The 27,041-nt window shown below is 32.8% G+C and overlaps 2 protein-coding genes and 1 long non-coding RNA gene across 5 annotated transcripts in view; 2 read left to right on the top strand and 1 right to left on the bottom strand.

Moving 5' to 3' along the window:
* LOC132749416 (putative aminopeptidase W07G4.4) overlaps nucleotides 1–12,477 on the bottom strand; it is a 50,101-nt gene extending 37,624 nt beyond the window's left edge. The window contains exons 1-2 of one of the 3 annotated variants that reach the window (XM_060739147.1): nucleotides 12,363–12,477; nucleotides 3,791–3,923 (exon numbers count right to left, since the gene is read on the bottom strand). In XM_060739147.1, coding sequence (XP_060595130.1) covers nucleotides 3,791–3,923; nucleotides 12,363–12,376 — 147 coding nt within the window. In that variant the 5' untranslated portion in view covers nucleotides 12,377–12,477. Of the gene's footprint in view, nucleotides 1–3,790; nucleotides 3,924–6,603; nucleotides 6,756–9,120; nucleotides 9,268–12,362 lie in introns of those variants that run through there. The other 2 variants (XM_060739145.1, XM_060739146.1) reach the window with 2 other exon arrangements.
* LOC132749419 (uncharacterized) lies at nucleotides 9,416–10,937 on the top strand. Its single transcript, XR_009628413.1, has 2 exons — nucleotides 9,416–9,849; nucleotides 10,099–10,937. It is a non-coding gene; the product is annotated as an uncharacterized LOC132749419 (long non-coding RNA).
* On the top strand, nucleotides 12,394–24,493 carry LOC132749417 (fumarylacetoacetate hydrolase domain-containing protein 2-like). The gene is made up of 7 exons (XM_060739148.1): nucleotides 12,394–12,707; nucleotides 13,958–14,174; nucleotides 15,360–15,419; nucleotides 16,889–17,057; nucleotides 18,196–18,304; nucleotides 18,827–18,914; nucleotides 24,186–24,493. The coding sequence occupies exons 1-7, from the start codon at nucleotides 12,547–12,549 to the stop codon at nucleotides 24,246–24,248; spliced, it is 867 nt and encodes a 288-aa protein (XP_060595131.1). The 5' UTR covers nucleotides 12,394–12,546; the 3' UTR covers nucleotides 24,249–24,493.
* Nucleotides 24,494–27,041: the final 2,548 nt, after the last annotated feature.

The raw sequence follows: 27,041 nt of genomic DNA, 5'->3' as shown, positions 1-27,041 counted from the left end.
GTTCAGCACAGAAGAATTTGTTCACTATATATTCTGTATAAGGAAAAAAACAAAGGGCCATAATTACATCAAATATTATCCAATCACAAAACCCCGACAATATGTGCCAGGGCACTTGATAACAAAGCTTCTGTGAAAGTTTGGTCAAAATCCGTTGAGAAATGTAGGAGGAGTTGCGCACAGAAGAAATTGTTCACTATATATTCTATATAAGGAAAAAAAACAAAGGGCCATAATTAGGTCAAATATTATCCAATGGCAAAACCCGGACAATATGTGCCAGGGCACTTGATGACAAAGCTTCTGTAAATGTTTGGTCAAAATCTGTAGAAAAATATAGGAGGAGTTGCGCACAGAAGAAATTGTTCACTATATATTCTATATAAGAAAAAACAACAAAGGGCCATAATTAGGTCAAATATTATCCAATCGCAAAACCCCGACAATATGTGCCAGGGCACTTGATTGATGACAAAGCTTCTGTGAAAGTTTGGTCAAAATCCGTTGAGAAATGATGGAGGAGTTGCGCACAGAAGAAATTGTTCACTATATATTCTATATAAGAAAAAACAACAAAGGGCCATAATTAGGTCAAATATTATCCAATGGCAAAACTCCGACAATATGCGCCAGGGCACTTGATGACAAAGCTTCTGTGAAAGTTTGGTCAAAATCCGTTGAGAAAATGTAGGAGGAGTTGCGCACAGAAGAAATTGTTAACGCCCACCCCCCGCCCGCCCATCCGCCCGCCGACATACCTCAATCTAATAACCAGTTTTTTCCTTCGGAAAACCTGGTTAATTATTAAGACACTTCTACACAGTAAATATCATTTAATTAAGATGCTCCTACACAGTAAACATCATATAATTAAGACACTCATACAGAGTAAACATCACATAATTAAGACACTCATACAGAGTAAACATCATATAATTAAGACACTCCTACACAGTAAACATCATATAATTAAGACACTCATACAGAGTAAACATCATATAATTAAGACACTCATACACAGTAAACATCATATAATTAAGACACTCATACAGAGTAAACATCATATAATTAAGATACTCATACACAGTAAACATCATATAATTAAGACACTCATACAGAGTAAACATCATATAATTAAGGCACTCATACAGAGTAAACATCATATAATTAAGATACTCATACACAGTTATCATCATATAATTTAAGACACTCATACACAGTAAACATCATATAATTAAGGCACTCATACAGAGTAAACATCATATAATTAAGGCACTCATACAGAGTAAACATCATATAATTAAGGCACTCATACACAGTAAACATCATATAATTAAGGCACTCATACACAGTAAAGATAACATTATCAATGCAAAATGGCACCTAAACAGTAAAGGACACTGTAAACATGTGTACTTTTAACATTTAATTTGATGCCAGCATGCTAAATGTTTATTACTCCATATTAACACAACAATTAGCATCATTAGTCAAAACAAAAAGTCAATATACTCACAGTCATTGGACCATTTTGTTTTATGTAAAAAAGCAGGACTCGATCTAAAAGTATTTTACATCGATAACTAATATTTGAGAAAAATATAGAACAGTTGAAGCTTATAAATGTTCCTAGAAAAAAAGGGAGCCAAATCACTAGAAAAAAAGGGAGCCAAATCAATCAGTTTTATCACAGAATTTTCAAATTATTTTCTCCCTTTAATGTCTATTTTATGGTTAAAGAAAATGTGTGACATTTTTATGGTTAGCCTTTTGACTGTAAGGGGAGATAATATCAGACACTTTTGACTGTAAGGAAAGATAATATCAGAAACTTTTGACTATGAGGGGAGAAAATGTCAGAAACTTTTGACTAAAAGGGGAGGTAATGTCAGAAACTTTTGACTGTAAGGGGAGATAATGTCAAAAACTTTTGACTGTAAAAGTGATAATGTCAGAAACTTTTGACTGTAAGGGGTGATAATATCAGAAACTTTTGACTAAAAGGGGAGATAATGTCAGAAACTTTTGGCTGTAAGGGAAGATAATGTCAGAAACTTTTAAATGTATGGGGAGATTATATCAGAAACTTTTGACTATAAGGGGAGATAATGTGAGAAACTTTTGACTGTAAGGACGTTAATGTAAGAAACTTTTGACTGTAAGGGGAGATAATGTCAGAAACTTTAGACTGTAAGGGGAGATAATGTCAGAAACTTTTGACTGTAAGGGGAGATAATGTCAGAAACTTTTGACTGTAAGGGGAGATAATGTCAGAAACTTTTGACTGTAAGGGGAGATAATGTCAGAAACTTTTGACTGTAAAAGTGATAATGTCAGAAACTATTGACTGTAAGGGGAGATAAATGTCAGAAACTTTTGATTGTAAGGGGAGATAATGTCAGAAACTATTGACTGTAAGGGAAAACAATGTCAAAGACTTCTGACTATAAGGGGAGAAAATTTCAGAAATTTTTGACTGTAAGGGGAGATAATGTCAGAACTTATTGACTGAAAGGGGAGATAATGTCAGAAACTATTGACTATTATAAGGAGAGATAATGTCAGAAACTTTTGACTGTAAGGGGGGATAATGTCAGAAACTTGACTGTAAGGAGAGATAATGTCAGAAACTTTATACTGTAATGCAAGATAATGTCAGGCAAAGGCATTCTGTGTAGCAAAATTTACCTGGAAACTTAAAACAGTAGAACCTTATATCGGGATGGGTTTGTTTTTTTTTTTTAGATAATCAAATTATGCTTTACAGTAATTATTGATAAAATTTCAAGTCTTGTTCTCTAAACTGAGTTTTAGAGCCAGACTTTACTTCACAAGGGTTAATTTGCAAAACGAAACATATATAATGCCACCTTAACAGTGTTTAGAGTTTAGAAGGTACAAATTTCTTGATTATTTTTTTTGGAGCTAAAGTAGAAGGGTAGAATATGAAGTGGTTGAACACTTGGTTCATTTAGTGTATCCAGTCTGTTCCTCAGATTGAATTGCTTACAACTCAGGAATGTTTGTTCCTCAAACTGGCTTGCCGCTGAGGATTGTCTGTTCCTCAGAAATGATTGCCACTAGGTAATGTAGGTAATGTCTGCACCTAAGTCTAGATTGTCTGTGCCTCAGAAATGATTGCCACTAGGTAATGTAGGTAATGTCTGCACCTAAGTCTAGATTGTCTGTTCCTCAGAAATGATTGCCACTAGGTAATGTAGGTAATGTCTGCACCTAAGTCTAGGATTGTCTGTTCCTCAGAAATGATTGCCACTAGGTAATGTAGGTAATGTCTGCACCTAAGTCTAGATTGTCTGTTCCTCAGAAATGATTGCCACTAGGTAATGTAGGTAATGTCTGCACTAAGTCTAGATTGTCTGTTCCTCAGAAATGATTGCCACTAGGTAATGTAGGTAATGTCTGCACCTAAGTCTAGATTGTTCTGTGCCTCAGAAATGATTGCCACTAGGTAATGTAGGTAATGTCTGCACCTAAGTCTAGATTGTCTGTGCCTCAGAAATGATTGCCACTAGGTAATGTAGGTAATGTCTGCACCTAAGTCTAGATTGTCTGTGCCTCAGAAATGCAAGCATCTCAGTCAGATGTCTATTCCTAAAACCTTCTAAAATCTGGGGAATGTTTGACCTTCAGACCTGCTTACCACTGAGGATTGTCTGTGCCTAAGAAATGTTTACCAATGGTGAATATTTGTTCCTCAGAAATGCTCATTATTTGGAATTGTCCCTCTAACCTTTTTTAATGGTCTATATAATTATAAAATATATCTTACCTTAGCATAATTTTCTATCGGTGCTTTGAGACATTCCAAATTTCCAACTAACTTTTCAACCTTGTCTGTTACAACTATCACACTGTCATATGCAGTGTCCTTCACATCAAGGTTGGGTATCAACGCTGGAACACTGTAAGAGAAGAAATTTAAAGGTCAAGGTCAACACAATAATAAACAAGAGTTGTTCATAAGGCAGCCGGCTCAACTATTCTCAGTGCTTGACAATAATAAAAGAGGCATAACTCTGTTAAAAGGTACTTCAGAGTCATGGAAAGTGTGCCCAATATGCTAGATAATTACAAATTCTGCCAGTTCCCTTCAATAGTTTTGGAGAAACCAACTTGCAAACAACAACTTAATTAAAGAGTGATGACGATGCAGATGATGGAGTGTGTACAATACTGAATAGCTCTCTCTATTCTTTGAATTGTCAAGCTAAAAATAATAGGGGTTGTTATATTTTTCTGGTCATTGCGAATCATTGATTCCAGTACTTTTAAGTGTTGAAAATTGAGTACCGCTTAAGCAGGTGCTAGGGGGCAGTTGTGGCTCAGTTGTCAAATCAAAGATAATGTAACTTCAAAGATTTGAACTCATAGATTCGAACACTACATTCTGTAATTATTCTTTTCTCTTTGCATCTTTTTTTTTATTTATTTTGTCTTTCTGTTATATTTTGTTGATATAATGTTGTTAATAGTTTGTTGTTTATACATTCATTGTAACTGTATGTAATATGTACATTATGAGAGAGGCTCAAAGGGGAGACTGGGCTTGCCTTACTGTGTTTCCTCTTTAAAAAAAAGTCGTTATTATTATAATGATCATTTGAATATTTATTCTAAATTTCTACTTCATTTATTTCTCTTTTTTTCTTTTTAATTTCATTTATTTTGTACCCATCAATATAAAAAAAATTCTGGTTTTTTTTTCATTTAACATTTTATAAATTAAACTTTAAAATACTATGATTATAAAATATTCATGATATGAATATAGGGATCAAAATATAACATTCTTTATTTCATTACAAGGATCAAAATATAACATTCTTTATTTCATTACAAGGATCAAAATATAACATTTTTATTTCATTACAAGGTTCCTTATTTCATTACAACCTTTACATTTCTAATAATGTAGTCAGTTTTCTTTTCACTTTCCTCTGGATAGTTGACATTTTGCTTGACCTCTACACAAGTGCATATTCAATTAATGTTGGTATAAAAAACTATTCTTATGAAATGTACTTCAAACAAAACAAACCATACTTGTGTCATAACAATTAAGATTTTTTTATTTTTTTTTGAAAAAGAAACTTAAAATACTAAATACATATTTTTTACTTAATCATGGTTCAAACACGTAAATACATAATTACAACACTTACACAGGCTCACAGATGCTCTGCCTGTTGTGCTATGTAGGCACATGAAAACCTGACATTTCAAATCACATTTTATTTATGTAACTAAAATCTGCCATACCTGTTGTTTTTTTTGCATTGTTATTGAATTTTGTTATGTAAACAAAGGTTCAAGTTACCATCCAAGGACAGTTGATTCAAGTAAATCAAAAACGTGTTTGTTAAACACATGCCCCAAGCTAAGATTCTTGTCAGTAAGAATTTTCCAAAAAAGGTTTACCCATTCACTCAGTTATCGGACAGAAAAATTGCAAAAAAATTGTAAATAAATGTTAACATTCATAGCATTTTGTAATGTGAAAAATATAAGTTGGCAAGTCATTGCTATGACTTGAGATGAAGTTGAAAAATATTCAACTTAGCAATTAAACTTTATCAAATATATATATAAATGCAAGACCTTGACCTTGAACCTAGAGACCCCAAATTCCATCAAAACTTAAAGGACAAACTTAGGTTTGTTCCATGTAAATATGAGAAATTGGTAATTATTTTTACAAAGGTTGTAAAAAAGTGTGAAAACTATTGTTAGCACAAATGAGCAAATGTATAGAAATCTATTTTTGCACCCCTGATCTTGATCTACTGACCCCTAACTCAATCCAAAGGAATAAGATCATGCAAGATATCTTCTTCCCAAATATGAAAGACATCTGTCTATAAATAAAGGCTGTATTGGCGTAAGTGTAAAAATCTATTTTTACCACAGGTGACCTGGATCCAACTGATCCCTACATCAGTCCAAAGGAAGAAGACCATGCAAGTTATCATCCTTTCAAATATGAGAAACATCAGGCAAAAAAAAGAGACTGTTTAAGCAAATGTGTAGAAATCTATTATTGGCACTATTGACCTTGACCCACTGACCCCTAGCTCAAACAAAAGGAAGAATATCATGCAAGTAATCTTCCTGGCAAATATGAAAGACATAAATAAAGGCTGTGTTGGTAAAAGAGTAAAAATCTATTTTATTCATTAATAAGTAGAGCGTTGGACTGGAGTATGTTTCCAAGACGGTGCAGGTCACTTTCGTTGTGACTGATCATGAAATCTTTTCTACAGTACTTCAAAGTGTACCTCTGCTCTGGCATGTATAGAAGTTTTTAGTTCCTTGCAAAAGTTGAGGCAACTAGTACTGGTAAACTGCTTGACAGTCTGCACAGGAATGATGTGGAAGCTGAACTGTGTTCTGGTTATTTCAATGAGTGATCCTGAGTGAAAACTACCATTACACCACCACAGTTTAGTAAAAATGATAAAAGCGGATGTAATAAACAGAAAAATAAATAAGTCCACGTAAATATGAACAATTAAAGAAAAATACAATAAAATAAACAAAGTTATTTAATCTATCTAGTCTAGTAATGATTTGTAAAACACAAACCTTATTTCTAAAGACATCATAAAAGTAGTTCCTTTCTGAAAGGAATGATATTACTACACTGATTTTAGATAACACCTAAAATACCTGTGAACCCATTTTGCAATTTAACACCAAAAATTCTATATAAAGACACACACAATGTTTCATAAGACAATAACTAGTTTTATGTGAAACTGAAACTACATGTACTTAATTTAAATACACAAAATGTTTTAAGGATCAGTTAGTTAACCTGGAATTGTAAACTAGTCAATTTTCATTTTCTAATAAATAAATATAACCAACCTGGTGTTGATGTGTTGTCTCCCTTCTTAAAACCTTTTAATCAATTGTATTTTCATTTTTGATTGCAAGAACTACATACATGTACCTTAAAGGCCTGAGAATGGATGTAAGGGTTTAAAATGTGTGCAACAGTATAGAGACAGGCCAGCCTGAACATCTATGTAATGATATGCTACAGCTACTATTGCACAGAACCCTCATATCAGGATATTTTCGTTTCATTTTTCTATCTGTTCACTCAAAAAATACATTAATGCATCTCAAAGTTTGAAGCTTTGAAGTTGTAAATGTGTAAAAACAATTCCTGTCTGTAGATTTTCCAGTCTGTCTGGAAAAACTCTGGAAAATAACTGAATTTTCATGAACTTTCATGGAAATATTAGCTAACTTCCATAGTAATTACAGAGTACTCGAGATCTGGAACAATTTTCATGGAGAACTCTGGAACTTGACTTTTTCTTCAAAAGAAATAATCATGAAACAGTTCTGGAAACTCTGGAAAGTGGAAACTTAGACAATTTTCAAGGAGTTTTACTCTGGAAAAAACACTTTATCATTTCTGTGAAAGTTTTGAACTTAAGAAGTTTTCATTGATTTCTGCATTTCCTTCACTAATACAAGGCCGTCGTCGATGGTCCGGCCGGTCCGGCCTTGGCCGGACCAATATTTTGGCCAAAAATGAGAAAAAAACAAAACAAAAAAAAACACGCATCGCTGATAAGCAATTTGGCACTTAACTGGCCCCTTATGCAGTGCGCGGTAATATACCAACATGACTCGAAGAAACAACAGGACACAAGAGAAAGGCGCCCACACGATTCGAGATGGGGCACGATGTTGGCTACCACCCCGTAACTTTGAAGCAATCGATCCTGCCATCGCCAGTGTTAAAGAGTTATTTGACCAACCGGGATATCGCGTAATTCAAACGTACGTATATAGGCCGCACAACGTTTGAAGACCGAGTCCACTAGAGAACATGGTTCTGTGGTAACGATATTATCCGAGACATCTTATAGATGCGCAGCTTCAGCTGCTACGTTCACATTTTGCCAAATCAGTAAATAGTACTGTTACTCTACCCGACATTTTGAAATTTGAGTCAGAACAGTCGGTGCTAGATTTTGTTAGTAATGCTTGCTACTAATGCTACCAGTGAAAGGACATTCTCGGCGTTCAGAAGAATTAAAACATACCTGAGATCGACAATGTCTCAAGTTAAAATCCACTCAACTTACGTGTAATTGCCGATGAGTTCATTACTACCAGAGAATGACGGCGATGTGTTTTTGGAAAATTTACATAAAATGAGACTCTGTGTTGTGTAAGATTATTGTTAACAAAATACAAGTTACTGCTAAACAAAAAGTGGTTATTGTTGACTCGTTATGTACTATTCTTCCATCATGTCATCGATTGTTATTTAAGCTTATACCATTGTGTGATTTATGCTAAACAATAATCCACGTACTGTAATATTTCTTTTATTTGTTTATTTATAATCATCAGATAAAAATGCATCTAAAGAATTATAATAACATCAGTTATTGTTTATTTTTCATTTGCCAAATATCAGTTACATGCATTCATCTTTTATGTACACCTGTACGTCCGTCATGCGAACCTTAAATTTCACCCTTAAAACTTACGACGCACTTAAATCTGTAAAAAATCGTTGACATATTACTATAACATGTACTAGCGGTAGGCTGTAAACTGTGCCAAATATACGGGAAAACGCCCCTGAGAGCATCCTAGAATAATTTTTTTTCCGGGGGAGCATGCCCCCGTACCCCCCTAGATTCTACCTAAAAACAATCAAATTGGCCGCACCAATCACAAAATCGTGACGACGGGCCTGTAATACATTTAACTTTGATATTTTTCCCTAAGTTGGCCTGTATAATTTTGTTTACTATAAATTATAATGACACTTTGTTTTCTGGTTTTAAGACATAAAATAAAGACAATTAAAAACATGTCATTTAACACACAATTGTACATCTTTGACCAAAACATCACTTTAATTACTTTAAGTTCTAAGATTGGTCATATAATACCATATACATATGTACTCACTGTAGTTAGCAAAATAAACACTTAATAGATAAACAAAATGAAACTGTAATAATCTCCTTATCTGAGATGCTGCAGTCCCATATCAAAAACAAATAAAATAAATAAAGTTATTAATTGTTACCTAGCTTTTACAAATAATTTTAAATCACAAACCTTATTTGGAAAGACATCATAAAAGTAGTTCCTTTCTAACAAACGATATTACTACACTGATTTTTAAAGACACCCAAAAACTTGTGAATATGCAATATGAAACCAAAACTACTTTATAAAGTCACATGCAATATTTCATAAGCCAATTAATTATGTGAAAGTAAAACTACTTTACTTAATTACCTGCATGAAATATTTCTAAGAATATTACTAAAATAAATTATGTTATACATTTCACTGATTGAGCAAACTAGCAAAAATGTTTGCATTAAATAATTAGTAAATGTTTATGCTTGTGTGGCTCTGGTTTGCTTATTTTAAGAATATCAGTAAAATTTAGTAGTGTATTAAAGGAGAATTGTTTATGTCAACCAAAACTTGTCTACTTTCATTTTTGTTTGGTGCGGGAGAAGCAGTGGGTGTGTGGGGAGGGCTTTGGTTGGTTACTTATTTTTGTGGACATGAAATTTCGTGGTTTTGTCACAAAAAACATTTTCTTTGGTACTTAAATTTGTAGACTGTTTTTACCAAAGGTAAAATGTAAATTTATATTATAATGTGATGCAAAATAATCTTACAGCGGACAAAATATTTGATGAAATTCACAGAGACTTGACAATATTAAATTTCATCTAGAAATCAAAAGCATTCAGAATGTATGGAGCACGCCATTTTGTTAAATGGACAGTGCCATTTTGATATCAGGAATTAAATACTTTAAATTTCAAGGTAAACACAGTTACTAGCAGCAGACGATAGGAAACAGTATAATTGTGATCATTGAACAAAAGAAGCAAAGTTTGGAGAAAAATGAAAAATATCTTATTATTCATCACACTTTGTATCTGAACTATCATATAAACGTTATTTTGCGTGTTTAAATTATTTCTTCTTTTTCAGTAAAATTTACACTGTGCTGAGCCCCCCTTCAAATCAGACGAGTCTATTTGTTTATTGCATTGTATGGTCTATTTCAAGGTTAAATCATCCCAAATGACTGGAAGAACTATCCCTAATAACTGGAAGAAAGCCAATGTTTCCTCAGTCTACAAGAATGGCAGCAGATATAAACCAGAAAACTATCGCCCTATCTCCCTTACCTGCATCTGCTGCAAGCTCCTAGAGCACATTGTCACCAGCCACATCATGAACCATGCCGAAAAACAGGAGATTCTTTATCCTCTCCAACATGGCTTCAGAAAGGGCAGATCCTGTGAAACATAGCTTCTTGAATTCATAGATGACATAACCCGGAACATGGAAAATGGCAAACAGACTGATGTTCTCATCATGGACTTCGCCAAGGCCTTCGACAAGGTATGCTACAGCCTCTTATCCCGCAAACTGGAGCACTATGGCATCAGAGGCAAGACCAACCTGTGGATTCAGGCTTTCCTAAGCAACAGATCCCCATCTGTAGTCTTGAAAGGGGTAAACTCAGATACAGCATCTGTAGAATTCGGCATCCCACAGGGCTTAGTCCTTGGCCCAAGTCTGTTCCTTTTCTACATTAATGACATCCAAGAGGGTCTCAATGCAGTCGTCTGACTATTTGCAGATGATATGCTGGCCTATTTTGCCATCACCAACAAGTCTGACTGTTCCACCCTACAAGCTGACCTCGACAAACTAGCTGTCTGGGAAGAGAAATGGAAAATGTATTTCCACCCAGACAAATGCCAAGTCCTCACCATCTCCAAGAAAAGAAGCCCCATCTGCCACAACAACACTCTTCATGGTCATACTCTAGAGCATGTCACATCAGCTAAATACCTTGGATGCACCCTGAATAACAACCTAGACTTGGGCCAACATATGAGACGCGTCACGACAAAACCAACATAATGGGTTTGCGACCAGCATGGATCCAGACCAGCCTGCGCATCCACGCAGTCTGATCAGGATCCATGATGTTCACTTACAAACCCTATAACAAGTAGAAAAACTGATAGGGAACAGCATGGGTCCTGATCAGACTGCGCGGATCCGCGCAGTCTGGTCTGGATCCATGCTGGTCGCAAACCCATTATGTTGGTTTTGTCGTGACGCGGCTCATTATAAATAACATCTGTAACAAAGCCAACCGTACCACCAGCTTCCTGCGAAGAAACCTTAATATAGCGCCTATACTTCCACCAAAGAAATGGCCTACAAAGCTGTAGTCTGCCCCACAGTGGAGTATGCAAGCACTGTCTGGGACCCCCAAGAGAAGGATGGCATACAACGTCTAGACATGGTCCAACCAAGTGCTGCACGTTATAATAAGAACAAGTTTCACAATAGGTCCAGCATCACAGACATGCTTGCAGACCTGGAATGGAAATCACTAAAAGAACGTTGTAAGGAGGCCAGACTGATCATGCTCTACAAAGTCATCAACAAGGTCGCTCTAGACAACTCACAACTCATACCCTCCAACTCCACAACTACAAGAAATACACAGAACCTATCCTACAAGATCCCCTACTGCCGTACACAATACCGTCAACAATCCTTCTTCCCACGCACCATCAAAGACTGGAACAGCCTCCCACAGGATGCTACGTCAGCCGGTACAGTTGAGTCATTCCGTACTCATCTGTCCCAACTCTATATCTAAACCACACTCTTTTCCGTTTTTAACCTGCACTGTATATATTCCTCACTATTTTTACTCTTTCTTTCCCTCTTGCGCATTAACCTGGCAGTTAACTTCAGTCAGTTGAAGGTGGCCAGTATATTGGAAGAAGAAAAAGAAGAATTGGCCGGTCAATTATAGCCCATTTCAAGTCAAAGGAAAATACACCTGGATGATTACTGCTGATTTATTTTCAGCTTATATACATGTACATGGACTCCTGTTTACAATTATGCATATTTATAATAACATTGTACAGTTGTACATGTACATGTAGTGTTGCTTTAAAACAAATTTTGGTAAGCTAAACTTGTAACAGACTGATGTTTCCTCACATTTTAGCGTCGAATAAAATTTCGTAAAAAAGAGATAGATGAAGTGTCTGTCATGTGAAATGTCTGGAAAAATTACTTAATTGGGCAGAAGGGCAATGTTCAACACGTCTAGGCGTAACCGGCAGCGACACATTTAACTCTACTCTGACACACTGTGTTAATGACACACTTGTAGCTCTAGTCAGAGGATTGCCAATTATAGATGAGTAAATTTTTGTAACATTAAAACATGTTGTCATTAACTACTAAGCTGTATTTTTACCGAGAAGCAAATAAAATTTTCGCATTACCTGGGCTGCGCCATTTTGTCCAAAAGTATCGGAATCACATGACACAACTGTGAACTCACATTGTATTGGTTAAAATCTACAACGTTCTATTCCCTGATTGGTTAAAACATTTCTAGGGGGTCAAATATGAGGTCACAAAGGCTTGAAAGATAACAAATTTTGACACAGAAACCCCGGATTAAAGATGAGGTTAATGCAATTTATACGAAATGGCATGCAATATATTGGATTGGAACTGAAACAAGGGGGTGATTTACTCAACTTAAACCAGGCAGATCCAAAAATCCCCTCTGATTTGCGTACATTTATCGAGGGGGGAAGTGACCTATGGAAAGCGGCTGCAAGGTAATTTTTACTATGAATATGGGTTAGTACCATCATTGTGTGAAATATATATATTTTTAATTGATTTATATAAATTTTGTAATTTACTTATTTATTTATATGTTGTCACGATGTTTGTTGATGAAATAACTTGATCTAATTATGAACTAATGGATTTATTATACATATATTATGTACAATTATTCTTATGTTAAGCAGGTAAGTTTTCTATTATCTTATCTCTGAAATTATGCACACACACATCCATTTTTAATGTCATTGCTGTAAGTTGAGACTATGCCTTGTGTGACCCAGATTAAGCATTAAAGTGTGAGGAGTGACCCTCAAATCTGGACAATTACTGTTAGGCAAAAATTTAACGCTATAGCCTTATATAACTTTGCACGAGTGAGCCTCCATCAATTTGAAGTAAGATATAAAATATGATTTGAAGAAAAAATGCATACCTTAAATTGGAAAGCATTAATTATGATCATATAGTATGCTGCCCATGCCAGAAACTGTCATTAACAAATCTAACACAAATAATCTTCAACAGAGTCGATGAGGATTACAAATCTACACAATGTTATGAAATTAATTTATGGCATAATTTTCAAGGAAATCACTAGACATGTATCTTTACAGTATCTTCTTTTACTTGATACAGAGCTCATATAAGCACATTATTTAAAAATGGAGATGTGTGACCCTGATGAGGTCCAGCAGACCATTATCAAATTTTGCTTTTGTGCTGAATGACACCTTAATTTAGTCATGCTAAAAAAGTGAGGAACTGTGGAAAAGTCCCAGAATGATTTGCGAGCATTACCATACAATTGTCAGAAGAAATATTTAACAGGTTTGACATGAGAAAATAGCAAAAACAGGAATTTATGACTGAGAATAATTGACTGTGCTGAGAATTTTGAAAGAATTTTGTATGTCTCATATATTTAGTATATATAGGTGGCTTAACACAAACACAATGCATTCTTTGAAAAGCTACTCACTATGATTGCTGCATTGTCAGGGTTGTTGTTGTTATACAAAACCTTTAATGTAGCCTATTATTCAAACATTTTAAAAGTTATCATCATGAAACTTGGAATGCTTATCATGACAAGGTTCAGTTGTAAGACAAGGGGCATAATTCTGAAAGCTGTTTTTGGAGTTATGCCTCATTTTCTTTTAAAAGAATTTTTGTCAAAGTTTAATACATGTATTTATGAATGTTGCCGTTAACACCACATGATGTGCTCTTGTTTCAGCTTGTCATCTAGAACTGACTGCATTGTGAAGAGAGACAGTGTGAAGTTACTAGCTCCAGTAACATCATGTGATAAAGTGTTATGTATTGGAATGAACTATATAGATCATTGTGAAGAACAGAATGCTCCAGTACCTGTAGAACCAGTCATCTTCAACAAGTTCCCTAGCTGTATAATTGGCCCGAATGATAGCTTAACATACCCTAGAGAAACAGAGGTATGCCTTAATGATATACTGTCCTCATCTGTAAAATAATTTAAGTGCAGAAATGAACTGAAGTCTAGGGTATTCTTACTGAATATGTCTAATTTAGATAAAAGAATGTATAAACTATGTTTAGGAAGCTGCATTCCCTATTACTGGTCAAGTTAATTTGGTTCCACCTTTAAAAACCGCCACTTGTTTTTAAATGACACTACATACTTATAATGTGTCAATCTAGTATAGTGTGTTGACTTAAAAAGGTAAAATATCTACTCTGTGTGTATTCAAAAGAAGATATTTTACATTTGACTATGAACAAATTTTCTGTATTTTCAAATATCAAATTTGAGCATTTTATAAATATATCTTCAATTTAATGGTTGAATTTTGGTACAATTTGATAAAGACATAGTTTGTGTCCAGGCATTAACATAATAACTCACTGTAAAAATTAATTTGTGTGAAGATTCTAAATGATGTGTAGGATATGTACCAGTACACTGGTATCATTTAAACTATTTGTCATCACTCCAAGAATTTTGGGAATTCAGGAAATCTGATCATAAGACACTATTGATTTATTCAGGGGAATATAGATAGACATATTCTCATATATCAACATATAACACATATATCAACATACATATGAGCCGCGTCATGACAAAACCAACATAGTGCATTTGCGACCAGCATGGATCCAGACAAACCTGCGCATCAGGATCCATGCTGTTCGCCTACAAACCCTATTACAAGTAGAGAAACTGAAAGCAAACAGCATGGATCCTGATCAGACTGCGCGGATGCGCAGGCTGGTCTGGATCCATACTGGTCGCAATCGCATTACGTTGGTTTTGTCATGATGCGGCTCATATAAAACACACAAAAATGCAAAAGAAATACAATAAATTAAGTACAAAATGTACTATGTTTTATATTACCCTAGGATTGCCCACTAAGTTTTACTGACTACAAGGCCAAATCCCCATGATTTTAACAAAATTTGGACCTACAAATCCTGAGGGTCACATCAGGCCTTTTGGAAATTTGAAGGGTCAAAGAGTCATTTCAAGGGTCAAACGGACACCCTGATATAAGATTCAATTACATATGTTAGCATTATAAAGGAAATGCTAAGTTTTGTATGCTCTTGTAATGTTTATTTCTTAATTAATAAACATTGTTCCATTTAATTTACAGTGTTTGGACTGGGAAGTGGAAATGGTTATAGTTATCGGGAGAGAAGCCAAAAATGTTCAGGTATTATTTTTATAGCACATAACAATATTATTAGCTTAGCTCATTAAGCATAGCTGCAATAGATTTTACACATGTGCCCAGTGCAGACCATACTCGGCTAGTACATTTCACTAAATGTTTTGAGTAACTACAGTTACTGATATTTTGAAATTTTCCCTAAAATTACAACTGGTATGTATATATATGTAGTCTAATGAGGGTTCATCCTCCTGTTTAGGCACAAAAAAAGCAGCTTTTGCTGTCAAGTACTGCCCTTAGAATTAATTTTGAAGCACAAAGTGGTGATAATTTACCTCCATGCAATTTCCATGGCATATTAGCCAAAGATATGAATTTTGAGCCAAAAGTAGGTCACTGTATGGCGGTTAATAAGAACCTAAATGTACAGGTTTTTAGAACCTAAATGTACAGTAACCTGAGACAATAATGAAAGTAGGTAGCTCTTAAAAGGGCTATTGGTGCCAAGCAAAGGGCTCACGCACCCTTGCACACCATCCTAGTCGTCTCTTCCTACATTGTAGTATTTTACAGAAACAAAATATTGTTCTGCTATTCAATAGGATTTGAACCCACACTTAAACAATAAACGTCAATTATGCCTTAAACATGTTATAATTGTTATTTCTCAAAAAAATGTTTTTGGTATTTTGCCACAGTTTAAAAAAAAAAATTACACATTTGCTATATGCATGAACAATCTTTTGCTTATTTTGCTCTATTCACATTTGGTATTATACAGTGAATTAGTATTTTGTTTGGAAAATATAGCTTTCTTTACATTTTGCTACCTTAACGATACATTACTGCATGTTTAACGCTACTTCCTCAGTTGTTAGATATCTACTATGCTCTTATTCAAAACATTATTAAACACATGCATGACATGTCTAAAGAATAGGAAAAATACAGATTTCTAAGACCTTGAATGTATCTTTAAGGAAATATACCAATCATATTTCTTTAATACAGGCATGTTGGAACTATTTTTTTTTTGAATTTCAAACAAAAAATTTGTAAGCAGCAGACGGCAGATATATAGCTTTATACACTTTTAAGATATTTAGCATGATAAGGGTCTTAGTGACTTACCTATGTCAACAGGACATTATAGAATCTGATAAGACCCTAGGTATTGGTTTATACATATTTATTTAAGCTCCTTTGCGAAACACATTATTGCAGCTTATATCAATCACTTTCAAGTCTGCTTCTTGGAACCAACCAGTACTGGTGCCATATGAAACATGTTTGTGACCTGTTCAGGGCTCGAACCCATGATCACTGGGTTGAGCGGCAGACACCGTACCCATTAGGCCACCGCTACCTAAGTATTGATTTTTGTCTTTGGCTACAAAGGAAGTTTTAAACCAGTATCTTTTTTTTCACAAGTTTTTGCCTTTATACAAAAGAAAACAATATTTAATTGACTGATCATTTTTAGATGAGTAAATCGTATCTAAAATGTGTAGGTGAAGGATGCAATGCAGTATGTGTTTGGTTACACAGTAGCAAATGATGTCAGTGCCAGAGATTGGCAGTTAACTCCAGGAAAAAATGGTGGTCAGTGGGTCATTGGCAAGGCAATGGATGAGTTTTGTCCCCTTGGTCCATCCATCGTCACACCAGATGAGTTAGGAGGTATGTTGATTAAAAGTGCTGTATAAGTAATAGATAGAGCATTGAAACACAAGGCTATCTGATTTGTACGAGGGGTGCATAGCCACTGAGTATAAATCAGATTGACAAGTGTTTTGATTCTTTCTCTTTTGTAATAAAGGCAAATATAAAAAAACACATTCCCTGTTGTCACAATATGAAACCCCAGAAAAAAGTAACCAATGAACGAGCATCTGAATATGATATTTCTGTCCCTTTCCTTTTCTCAGCCGTCATAATAAGTAAACTCCAGAAAAAATGAGCCAATCAAAGGGTATGCTTTGGAGTGCGGTAATTAATACCTGCACTCCAGTTAACACACTGTGCGTGTTAATGTATACGATTTAACTTTTGACACATTTTCTAAAGAAAGGTCATAGAGAACTAAATTTTTCCCACATGCATTAAATTTATTAATTTGAATTTGTAAAAAAATTACCAGAAGGTGTTCCATAACTACTTTATTTAAAATGTTATGTACTTGATTTTATTGAGTATGTTCATTAACTGTAGCGTTGAATGAATGCTACATATCTCTTCCATGTCCTCCCCAAAGTGTTCAACAGTCAAATGTTGTAGAACATTTCAAAATGGTAAATTGTACTAAAAACATGCAGTTCCTTTTAAGTTTAGAATAATATACAGGTTGTTTCATGATAACAGTTGCTTCCTTAAGGCAATTTTAGACTTTAAGTTGTTTTATTCACTTATTTTATGTTTTTATGGCAGTTTTTCATTCAAACAATTCTAAAGATATGCCAAATTACAATGCCTTTTCTGATACATGTAGATCTTCAAAATTTAGAAGTTTTATGTTACTTGTTATTAAATATTTTTTTTACATGTTTACATTTATATTTAAATTAAATATTTACATTTAAGTAATTTTGTGTAAAAGTGATAGTTTTTGGAATTACATTATTTTGGTTTCTTGGCACTAATTTGCATTCAGGCATAATTTTATATACTTATATATTGTTCAGAGTTTGCAGCTCTGTCATTCATTTATGCAACTTGGTGCTTTTTATTCAATTAAACAACTCTTATGTGCTAAATTGATCTTCTGTTAGAACTATGGTAGCTTTTTAAAAGTTTAGTTGAGCTAATTTTTCATTTTTAGATCCACATAACCTTGGCTTAAGGTGTAGGGTGAATGGTGTCACAAAACAGGACAGTAACACAAATCAGTTAGTGCACAAAACAGAACAGATGATAGCATTTATAACAAGGTACATTCCTATATTTATGTGATAACAGAATAATGATAGCATTTATAACAAGGTACATTCCTATATTTATGTGATAAACACACTGTTATATTTATGTGATGAATAAATTCCTTTATTTGAATAATGAACAAATTCCTATACTTATGTGGTGAACATATTTCTTTACTTATGTGATGAACATATTTCTTTATTTATGTGATAAACAAATTTCAATATTTATGTGATGGATAAATTTCTTTACTGGTATTTATGTGATGAACAAATTTCTATTCTTAAATGATGAATAAATTTCTATATTTATGTAATAAACAAATTTCTTTATTTATGTGATTTACAAATTTCAATATTTATGTGATTTACAAATTTCTATATTTATGTGATGAACAAATTTCCATATTTATGTGATGACCAAATTTCTTATATTTATAATTTATAAAGTTATTATTTTGACAATATTTTTATACCTTTCCTTTTTTGTGCAGCCTTTAATGTTTTTGTAACCTGTTTCTCTTTATTTTGTAGGTTTATGACTTTGAAACCTGGAGATCTCATTTTGACTGGAACGCCACCTGGTGTAGGCTGCTTTAGAAAACCACCAGAGTATCTCAAGGTACCTTTCACTTTAATCTTTTAAAGCACTGTTTTGTTAAAATAATATCATAGCCTTAGGACTGTTTGGAAAGTTCATATGCTATCAGTATAAATTATTTGGGCATTGGGTTTAATGTTGCACCAACACATTATAGGTCACAAGGCTACTTTCTAGCTTCACTGGTTGAGGAAGACATCAAATGCCTCCAAGTGCAGTATTTCAAGCATGAGCGGAGACCTGAGTAGAACCAACAACGTTCCATAAGCTAGTTGGACTGCTTCTTCATTTCCATATAAAGACTGGCCACACATATTAGGCAATTAGGTTTAAAACAAACATTAAGGAAAATTACATATGGACTCTTTATTAGTAACACCAAAATATTACTATAATCCAATGCATATCTTGAGTATTTAACTATGGAAAGCCATGGCTGTCTGATATTGTTCTTTTTCAATTTATGTAACCATTTGGATAATATATGAGTTCACTTCGACTATATATGAATTGAAAACACCTTCTTATTTAACCGGAATCCATTGTATTAATCCACAGCTACAATATATGAAACCATACCGTCAGTGTATGAAACCGAGTTAGCAATATATAAGTTGATATCTCAATATATGATTCCAATTCTTCAATATATGGTACCAAAGTAGCCATGTATGGAACCAGATGTCCTTATATGAAACCGAATTATCAATATATTAATTCATTTTTACAATATATGAAACCAATTTATCAATGTATGGAACCAAAGTAGCAATATATGAGTTGGTTATTACATTATATGATACCAATTCTTCAATATATGGTACCAAAATAGCCATATATGGAACCAGATGTCCGTATATGAAACCGAATTATCAATATATTTATTCATTTTTACAATATATGAAACCAATTTATCAATGTATGGAATCAAAGTAGCAATATATGAGTTGGTTATTACATTATATGATACCAATTCTTCAATATATGGTACCAAAATAGCCATATATGGAACCAGATGTCCTTATATGAAACCGAATTATCAATATATTAATTCATTTTTACAATATATGAAACCAATTTATCAATGTATGGAACCAAAGTAGCAATATATGAGCAATATACCAATTCTTCAATATATGGAACCAAAATAGCCATATATGGAACCAGATGTCCTTATATGAAACCGAATTATCAATATATTAATTCATTTTTACAATATATGAAACCAATTTATCAATGTATGATACCAAAGTAGCAATATATGAGTTGGTTATTACATTATATGATACCAATTCTTCAATATATGGTACCAAAATAGCCATATATGGAACCAGATGTCCTTATATGAAACCGAATTATCAATATATTAATTCATTTTTACAATAATATTATATGAAACCAATTTATCAATGTATGGAACCAAAGTAGCAATATATGAGTTGGTTATTACATTATATGATACCAATTCTTCAATATATGTTACCAAAATAGCCATACATTTGTATATGGAACCAGATGTCCTTATATGAAACCGAATTATCAATATATTAATTCATTTTTACAATATATGAAACCAATTTATCAATGTATGGAACCAAAGTAGCAATATATGAGTTGGTTATTACATTATATGATACCAATTCTTCTATATATGGAACCAAAATAGCCATATATGGAACCAGATGTCCTTATATGAAACCGAATTATCAATATATTAATTCATTTTTACAATATATGAAACCAATTTATCAATGTATGATACCAAAGTAGCAATATATGAGTTGGTTATTACATTATATGATACCAATTCTTCAATATATGGTACCAAAATAGCCATATATGGAACCAGATGTCCTTATATGAAACCGAATTATCAATATATTAATTCATTTTTACAATATATGAAACCAATTTATCAATGTATGGAACCAAAGTAGCAATATATGAGTTGGTTATTACATTATATGATACCAATTCTTCTATATATGGAACCAAAATAGCCATATATGGAACCAGATGTCCTTATATGAAACCGAATTATCAATATATTAATTCATTTTTACAATATATGAAACCAATTTATCAATGTATGATACCAAAGTAGCAATATATGAGTTGGTTATTACATTATATGATACCAATTCTTCAATATATGGTACCAAAATAGCCATATATGGAACCAGATGTCCTTATATGAAACCGAATTATCAATATATTAATTCATTTTTACAATATATGAAACCAATTTATCAATGTATGGAACCAAAGTAGCAATATATGAGTTGGTTATTACATTATATGATACCAATTCTTCAATATATGGTACCAAAATAGCCATACATTTGTATATGGAACCAGATGTCCTTATATGAAACCGAATTATCAATATATTAATTCATTTTTACAATATATGAAACCAATTTATCAATGTATGGAACCAAAGTAGCAATATTTGAGTTGGTTATTACATTATATGATACCAATTCTTCAATATATGGTACCAAAATAGCCATATATGGAACCAGATGTCCTTATATGGAACCGAATTATCAATATATTAAGTCATTTTTACAATATATGAAACCATTTTATTAATGTATGGAACCAAAGTAGCAGCTAGTATATAAGTTGATTTTACATTCTATGATAGCAATTTTCATTATATGGAACCAAAATAGCCTATTTTCAAGTCAACAATTTAAAGGCCGAGGTCACTGGGTTCTGTTATTACAATGCATACACTTTTTCATGAAATCAATTATTATTTGACTGATTATTTTTAAACTTTGTGAGTAGATTAACTTTGATGTGTTCTGGCCTTGCCTATTTTTGATCAAAGGTAAAGGTCGAGATGAACTTATTTTTTAAATATGTTTTTGTTAATGGTCAGTACGACTCAATAGCTTAAATTATGACATACAACTCCTACATAATTATATAACGATAAGTTTTGCCTGCCCAGCCCATTTTAAGTGAATGTGACGTTAAATTCAAATATTTCCTTATTCAGAAAATGTGCAGTATGCAGTCAGTGAAGCACGCTGTTCTTTAAACAAGGAATATTGGCGCGAAACTGTAATACCGGTGCAAGGATAGAATATAGCCTTTAAAAAAAGTCCCGTCAATATAATGACATTTTGGTTCAATATATTGCTACTTTGGTATCATATATTGAAGAACTGGTATCATATAATGCGAAAATCAACTTATATATTGCTACTTTGGTTACATATATTGATAAACTGGTTTCATATATTGTAAAATTGATTTAATATATTAATAATTCGGTTTCATATAAGGGCATCTGGTTCCATACATGACTTACTTTGGTTCCATATATTGAATAATTGGTATCATATATTGTAATAACCAACTCATATATTGATACTTTGGTTCCATACATTGATAAAATGGTTTCATATACTGTAAAAATGAATTAATATATTGATAATTTGGTTTCATATAAGGACACCTGGTTCCATACATTGTTACTTTGGTTCCATATATTGAATTATTGGTATCATATATTGTAATAACCAAATCATATATTGCTACTTTGGTTCCATACATTGATCAAATGGTTTCATATATTGTAAAAATGAATAAATATATTGATAATTTGGTTTCATATAAGGACACCTGGTTCCATACATTGTTACTTTGGTTCCATATATTAAATTATTGGTATCATATATTGTAATAACCAACTTATATATTGCTACTTTGGTTCCATACATTGATAAAATGGTATCATATATTGTAAAAATGAATTAATATATTGATAATTTGGTTTCATATAAGGACACCTGGTTCCATACATTGCTACTTTGGTTCCATATATTGAATAATTGGTATAACCAAATCATATATTGCTACTTTGGTTCCATACATTGATCAAATGGTTTCATATATTGTAAAAATGAATAAATATATTGATAATTTGGTTTCATATAAGGACACCTGGTTCCATACATTGTTACTTTGGTTCCATATATTAAATTATTGGTATCATATATTGTAATAACCAACTTATATATTGCTACTTTGGTTCCATACATTGATAAAATGGTATCATATATTGTAAAAATGAATTAATATATTGATAATTTGGTTTCATATAAGGACACCTGGTTCCATACATTGCTACTTTGGTTCCATATATTGAATAATTGGTATAACCAACTCATATATTGCTACTTTGGTTCCAAACATTGATAAAATGGTTTCATATATTGAAAAATGAATTAATATATTGATAATTCGGTTTCATATAAGGACATCTGGTTCCATACATGGCTACTTTGGTAACATATATTGAAGAATTGGAATCATATATTGAGAAAATCAACTTATATATTGCTAACTCGGTTTCATACACTGACAGTATGGTTTCATATATTGTTACTGTGGATTAATATAATGGATTCCGGTTAAATAAGAAGGTGTTTTCAATTCATATATAGTCGAAGTGAACTCATATATTATCCAAATGGTTACATAAATTGAAAAAGAACAATATCAGACAGCCATGGCTTTCCATATTTAACCCTATGGCATTTAGCTATGTATCAGAACAAATTTCAAATACATGTAGTCATAATTGTATAAACTTAACCTGTAAACATCTGCCTGTAGACAACTTGACCTGTAAACATCTGTATACGGACAACTTAAACTGTAAACATCTAAACTGTAAACATCTTAAACTGTTAACTTCTGTCTGTACACAACTTAAACTAAACTTCTGTCTGTAGACAACTTACACTGTAAACATCTGTCTTTAGACAACTAAAACTGTAAACATCTGTTGATACACAAATTAAACTGTTAACATCTGTCGATACGCAACTTAAACTGTAAACATCTGTCTGTAGACAACTTAAACTGTAAACATCTGTTGATACACAAATTAAACTGTTAATATCTGTCGATACACAACTTAAACTGTCAACATCTGTCTGTAGACAACTTACACCATAATCATCCGTCTGTAGACAACTTAAAAATTCGTCGTTCAAACATAGCAGCACAAGATCGTTTTTTACAAGAATTTCAGTTGAACATATTCATATACCAGTATGATCTTGATTCAGACATTGAATTTCAAGGTCAAAGTTTTAAAATTCACAAAATTTAACTTTTTATTTACTTTCAATTCAAGACGCATTTGTAATTCACAAGTCATTTTGTCTTATTAATTTTAACTGATATTTGAAGCTCAATTTCATTTTTAAAACAAAAAGCAATGTAATTTTCATTAAACTAGTTTTTTGTTTTTTTGTATAATTTCAGAGAGGAGATGTAGTGGAAGTTGAGATAGATGGAATTGGAACAGTTGTCACAAAGATTGTATAATAACTGTGAAAAATCCAAAATCATTGTTCAATATATGTCCTTTTAAATGTCATTTGAAATGTTAAACAGTGCTTGAAATGCATTGACTTATTTTCTTTATCAGTATTATGGTCAAGAATTGGTTGTGAACAGTTGTAGTTTATTACAGCTTTTATAAATAGATACAATACACAGGTGCTGGTCACTTATTTATTCAGGGATAATTGATAAATGTTAATGAACTGATTAAATTTATGAAAAAGAAACCAGTTGTTTAGTTGCTTATTTAATTCATTTTTGTACTGACATTATTAGAATAGAGAAAACAGAATCCTTAAAGAAAGCCCGAAACGACAAAATTATAAATGTTACAGGCTTGATTTGATTGAGTTTGATCATGGCTGGTATTGGAATGTGCAAGGTAATGTCCACCCCCCTCCTAGCACTGGTTTAAGCAGAATTCAACATTAAAACACAAAAATGGTGACATTTTGAATTTAGAAACATCTAAAAAAAAATCAGAAGTGTTGTGTTATGTAATTCTTTTAAACTGTAATAAGTCAGAAGAAGAAACACAGCCTCAACGTGGTGAACAAGCCTTTCTTTATTGGTCAAAAATTTGTATTGTCATTCAAGTTATTATGAAAATTGATGTAATGGAGAAAGTTGAAAGATTGTTTCTATTAAAACTGTTTTAAAGAAAAGATCCACCATTTCAGAGACCGGTGCATACAGCATTTTGATAGCATTGAACATATTTTGTTTGTGACAAAATCTCACTGGTAATTTTATTTGAGGGTTAGTGCACTTTGTTCCGTGCATTAACATCTGCAAAACTAGAGATCACAGGGCAAGGGAATAAATAAGTCCGAGCCGCTTCTGCAGATTTATGAAAAAAGGTGCATTAACAATATTCCTGCATAAAATAACGTCCAAATCGGTAATTCTATGTTACGTGACTTGTATTTCGTATAAAGAAACAATTGCTTAAGCCATTCTTGCGATGTCATTTGACAGTTATGTTTTGGCAATAAAACTACCGGGACCGATATTGTATTAAGTTGTATTTCCATTGCACCCCGAGTTGCACATATATGTGCACAGGACACTGGTGACCCCACACTTCACTGGTGTTTTTTTTCCAATCTACTGATTCTAGGTCAAATTATTTTGGGCGACACGTGACACAAGTTGAAAACTGACAATCTTTTATTAAGTCAATGACAAAAATTCTACAAATACTGAATAAATCCACAAGCAAACCCCAAGGTGCAATATTTTCAAATATTTAAAAAATCCACACATCCAAGTGCACACCTACACATGCTAATCAACATTCCTGTAAGGTTTCATGACTATAGGTCAAATATCTTTTGAACTACGTCCAACAACACAAAGTGATAATTGTAAATATTCAAGGGCCAAAACGCTGACAAAACGGAATCAATTCACAAGCGAAACCCCAGGTGCACAACTTCACACACTCAGCAACATTCCTGTAAAGTAACATGACTCTGGGTCAAATACTTTTTGAGCTTCGTGCAACACAAGTTGAAAATTGTAAATTTCACTAAGTCAAGGGTCATAACTTTACAAATACTGAATAAATCCACACATGCAAACACCGTTCTCTTCTCAGTTAATGTATACCTTCCACTTAGAGATCGATCGTAAAAATATGTCGCAAATTATACAGCAAGCAATTATTTGAAAATTGCAATAATTATTATAAATGCATGTATGCAATATAATGTAAAGATTTATTTAGCATTTATGGTTTATTCCATCCAAATTCTCCGTCTTTGAATGTCGACAAAACCATTTTTAAGGGCAAATTTCAAAATTAATAATGACTGAAAATGCATGATCAGACGGTCTTAATCTGGATCAATTTACTAGCATGAGCACTATTGCTGGTGAAATACATTTATACTTTGATAAGTTACTTCATGAAATCAACAAAATTTACTTGTTCTTTGCAATGAAACAAACGTTACGGGGTTTTGAAATAAAGTAAGTGTTCTTCAAGGTTTTTGATAGTTATACCAGATTTAACTAACAAAAATAGAGGGAAACTGTCTTCAGGGATGAGATTGGTTTCATAAAGTGACAACTATGTTCAGTTCTAAGATGTTTCTTTCTCTTCTTTCTAAGTTTAATGTAATAAAATGATTTGTTTACGATTATCCAAAGTTAAGGTGCAACGGAGGGGCAACAACCATAAAACAATGAGATTACACTCTCTTGAAATATTGTAATGTTAATGTATTCATCTACCTTGTCAACCTTCATGATTGTGCAGTCAAGGGTTTGATATGCAGATAGCTTGTAGCTATGACCTAGATAATGTATCAACTATACAAACATTACAAAGTTGCTATGATATTTCTTCATATACCAAGTTTATATCAAAATTTTAAACACACCTCATTGATTTGATAGTATTAAATCTCATTCACTGTGAGCATTATAACAGACGATACAATTTTAATTATACAAATCATGCGATTAGTGCAGTTCAATCAACATGGACAACAGTGTTTTGGACTGAATCTCTGAAAAGGGAGTTTTAATAAATTTTAAAAAAGCAGACAATCTATCCCACGTGTTGAAAACATTTCCAAAGCGGAAGGAACATGGAACAAAGCTAAATTTGATTATCTGAAAAAAATATACTATACAAGCAACATTTGGCATAATACGTTATTTGATGCATATTTTTACAATTGCAAAAGTTTAGAAATTGGTTTAAAGTGTTTTAGTTCATGCTCAAATTCAAGTACTATGTGCGCGTGAACAAGCTTCGCCTCCAGT

Source organism: Ruditapes philippinarum, unplaced genomic scaffold (assembly GCF_026571515.1).
Source record: "Ruditapes philippinarum isolate M1 unplaced genomic scaffold, ASM2657151v2 ctg5081_1_1_1_1, whole genome shotgun sequence".
In the NCBI taxonomy this organism is placed as follows: Eukaryota; Metazoa; Mollusca; class Bivalvia; order Venerida; family Veneridae; genus Ruditapes; species Ruditapes philippinarum.
Note: the sequence above shows the minus strand (reverse complement) of the source record. Positions and strands in the feature narration are given on the sequence as shown.

Bases quoted from the DNA above. Each gene is read 5' to 3' on its own strand.
- LOC132749417 (XM_060739148.1), top strand. From the start codon at position 12,547: ATGAGGTTAATGCAATTTATACGAAATGGCATGCAATATATTGGATTG. The intron at 12,708-13,957 runs GTAATTTTTACT...CTCTTGTTTCAG, and splicing joins CTATGGAAAGCGGCTGCAAG to CTTGTCATCTAGAACTGACT. The intron at 17,058-18,195 runs GTATGTTGATTA...TTTCATTTTTAG, and splicing joins CACACCAGATGAGTTAGGAG to ATCCACATAACCTTGGCTTA.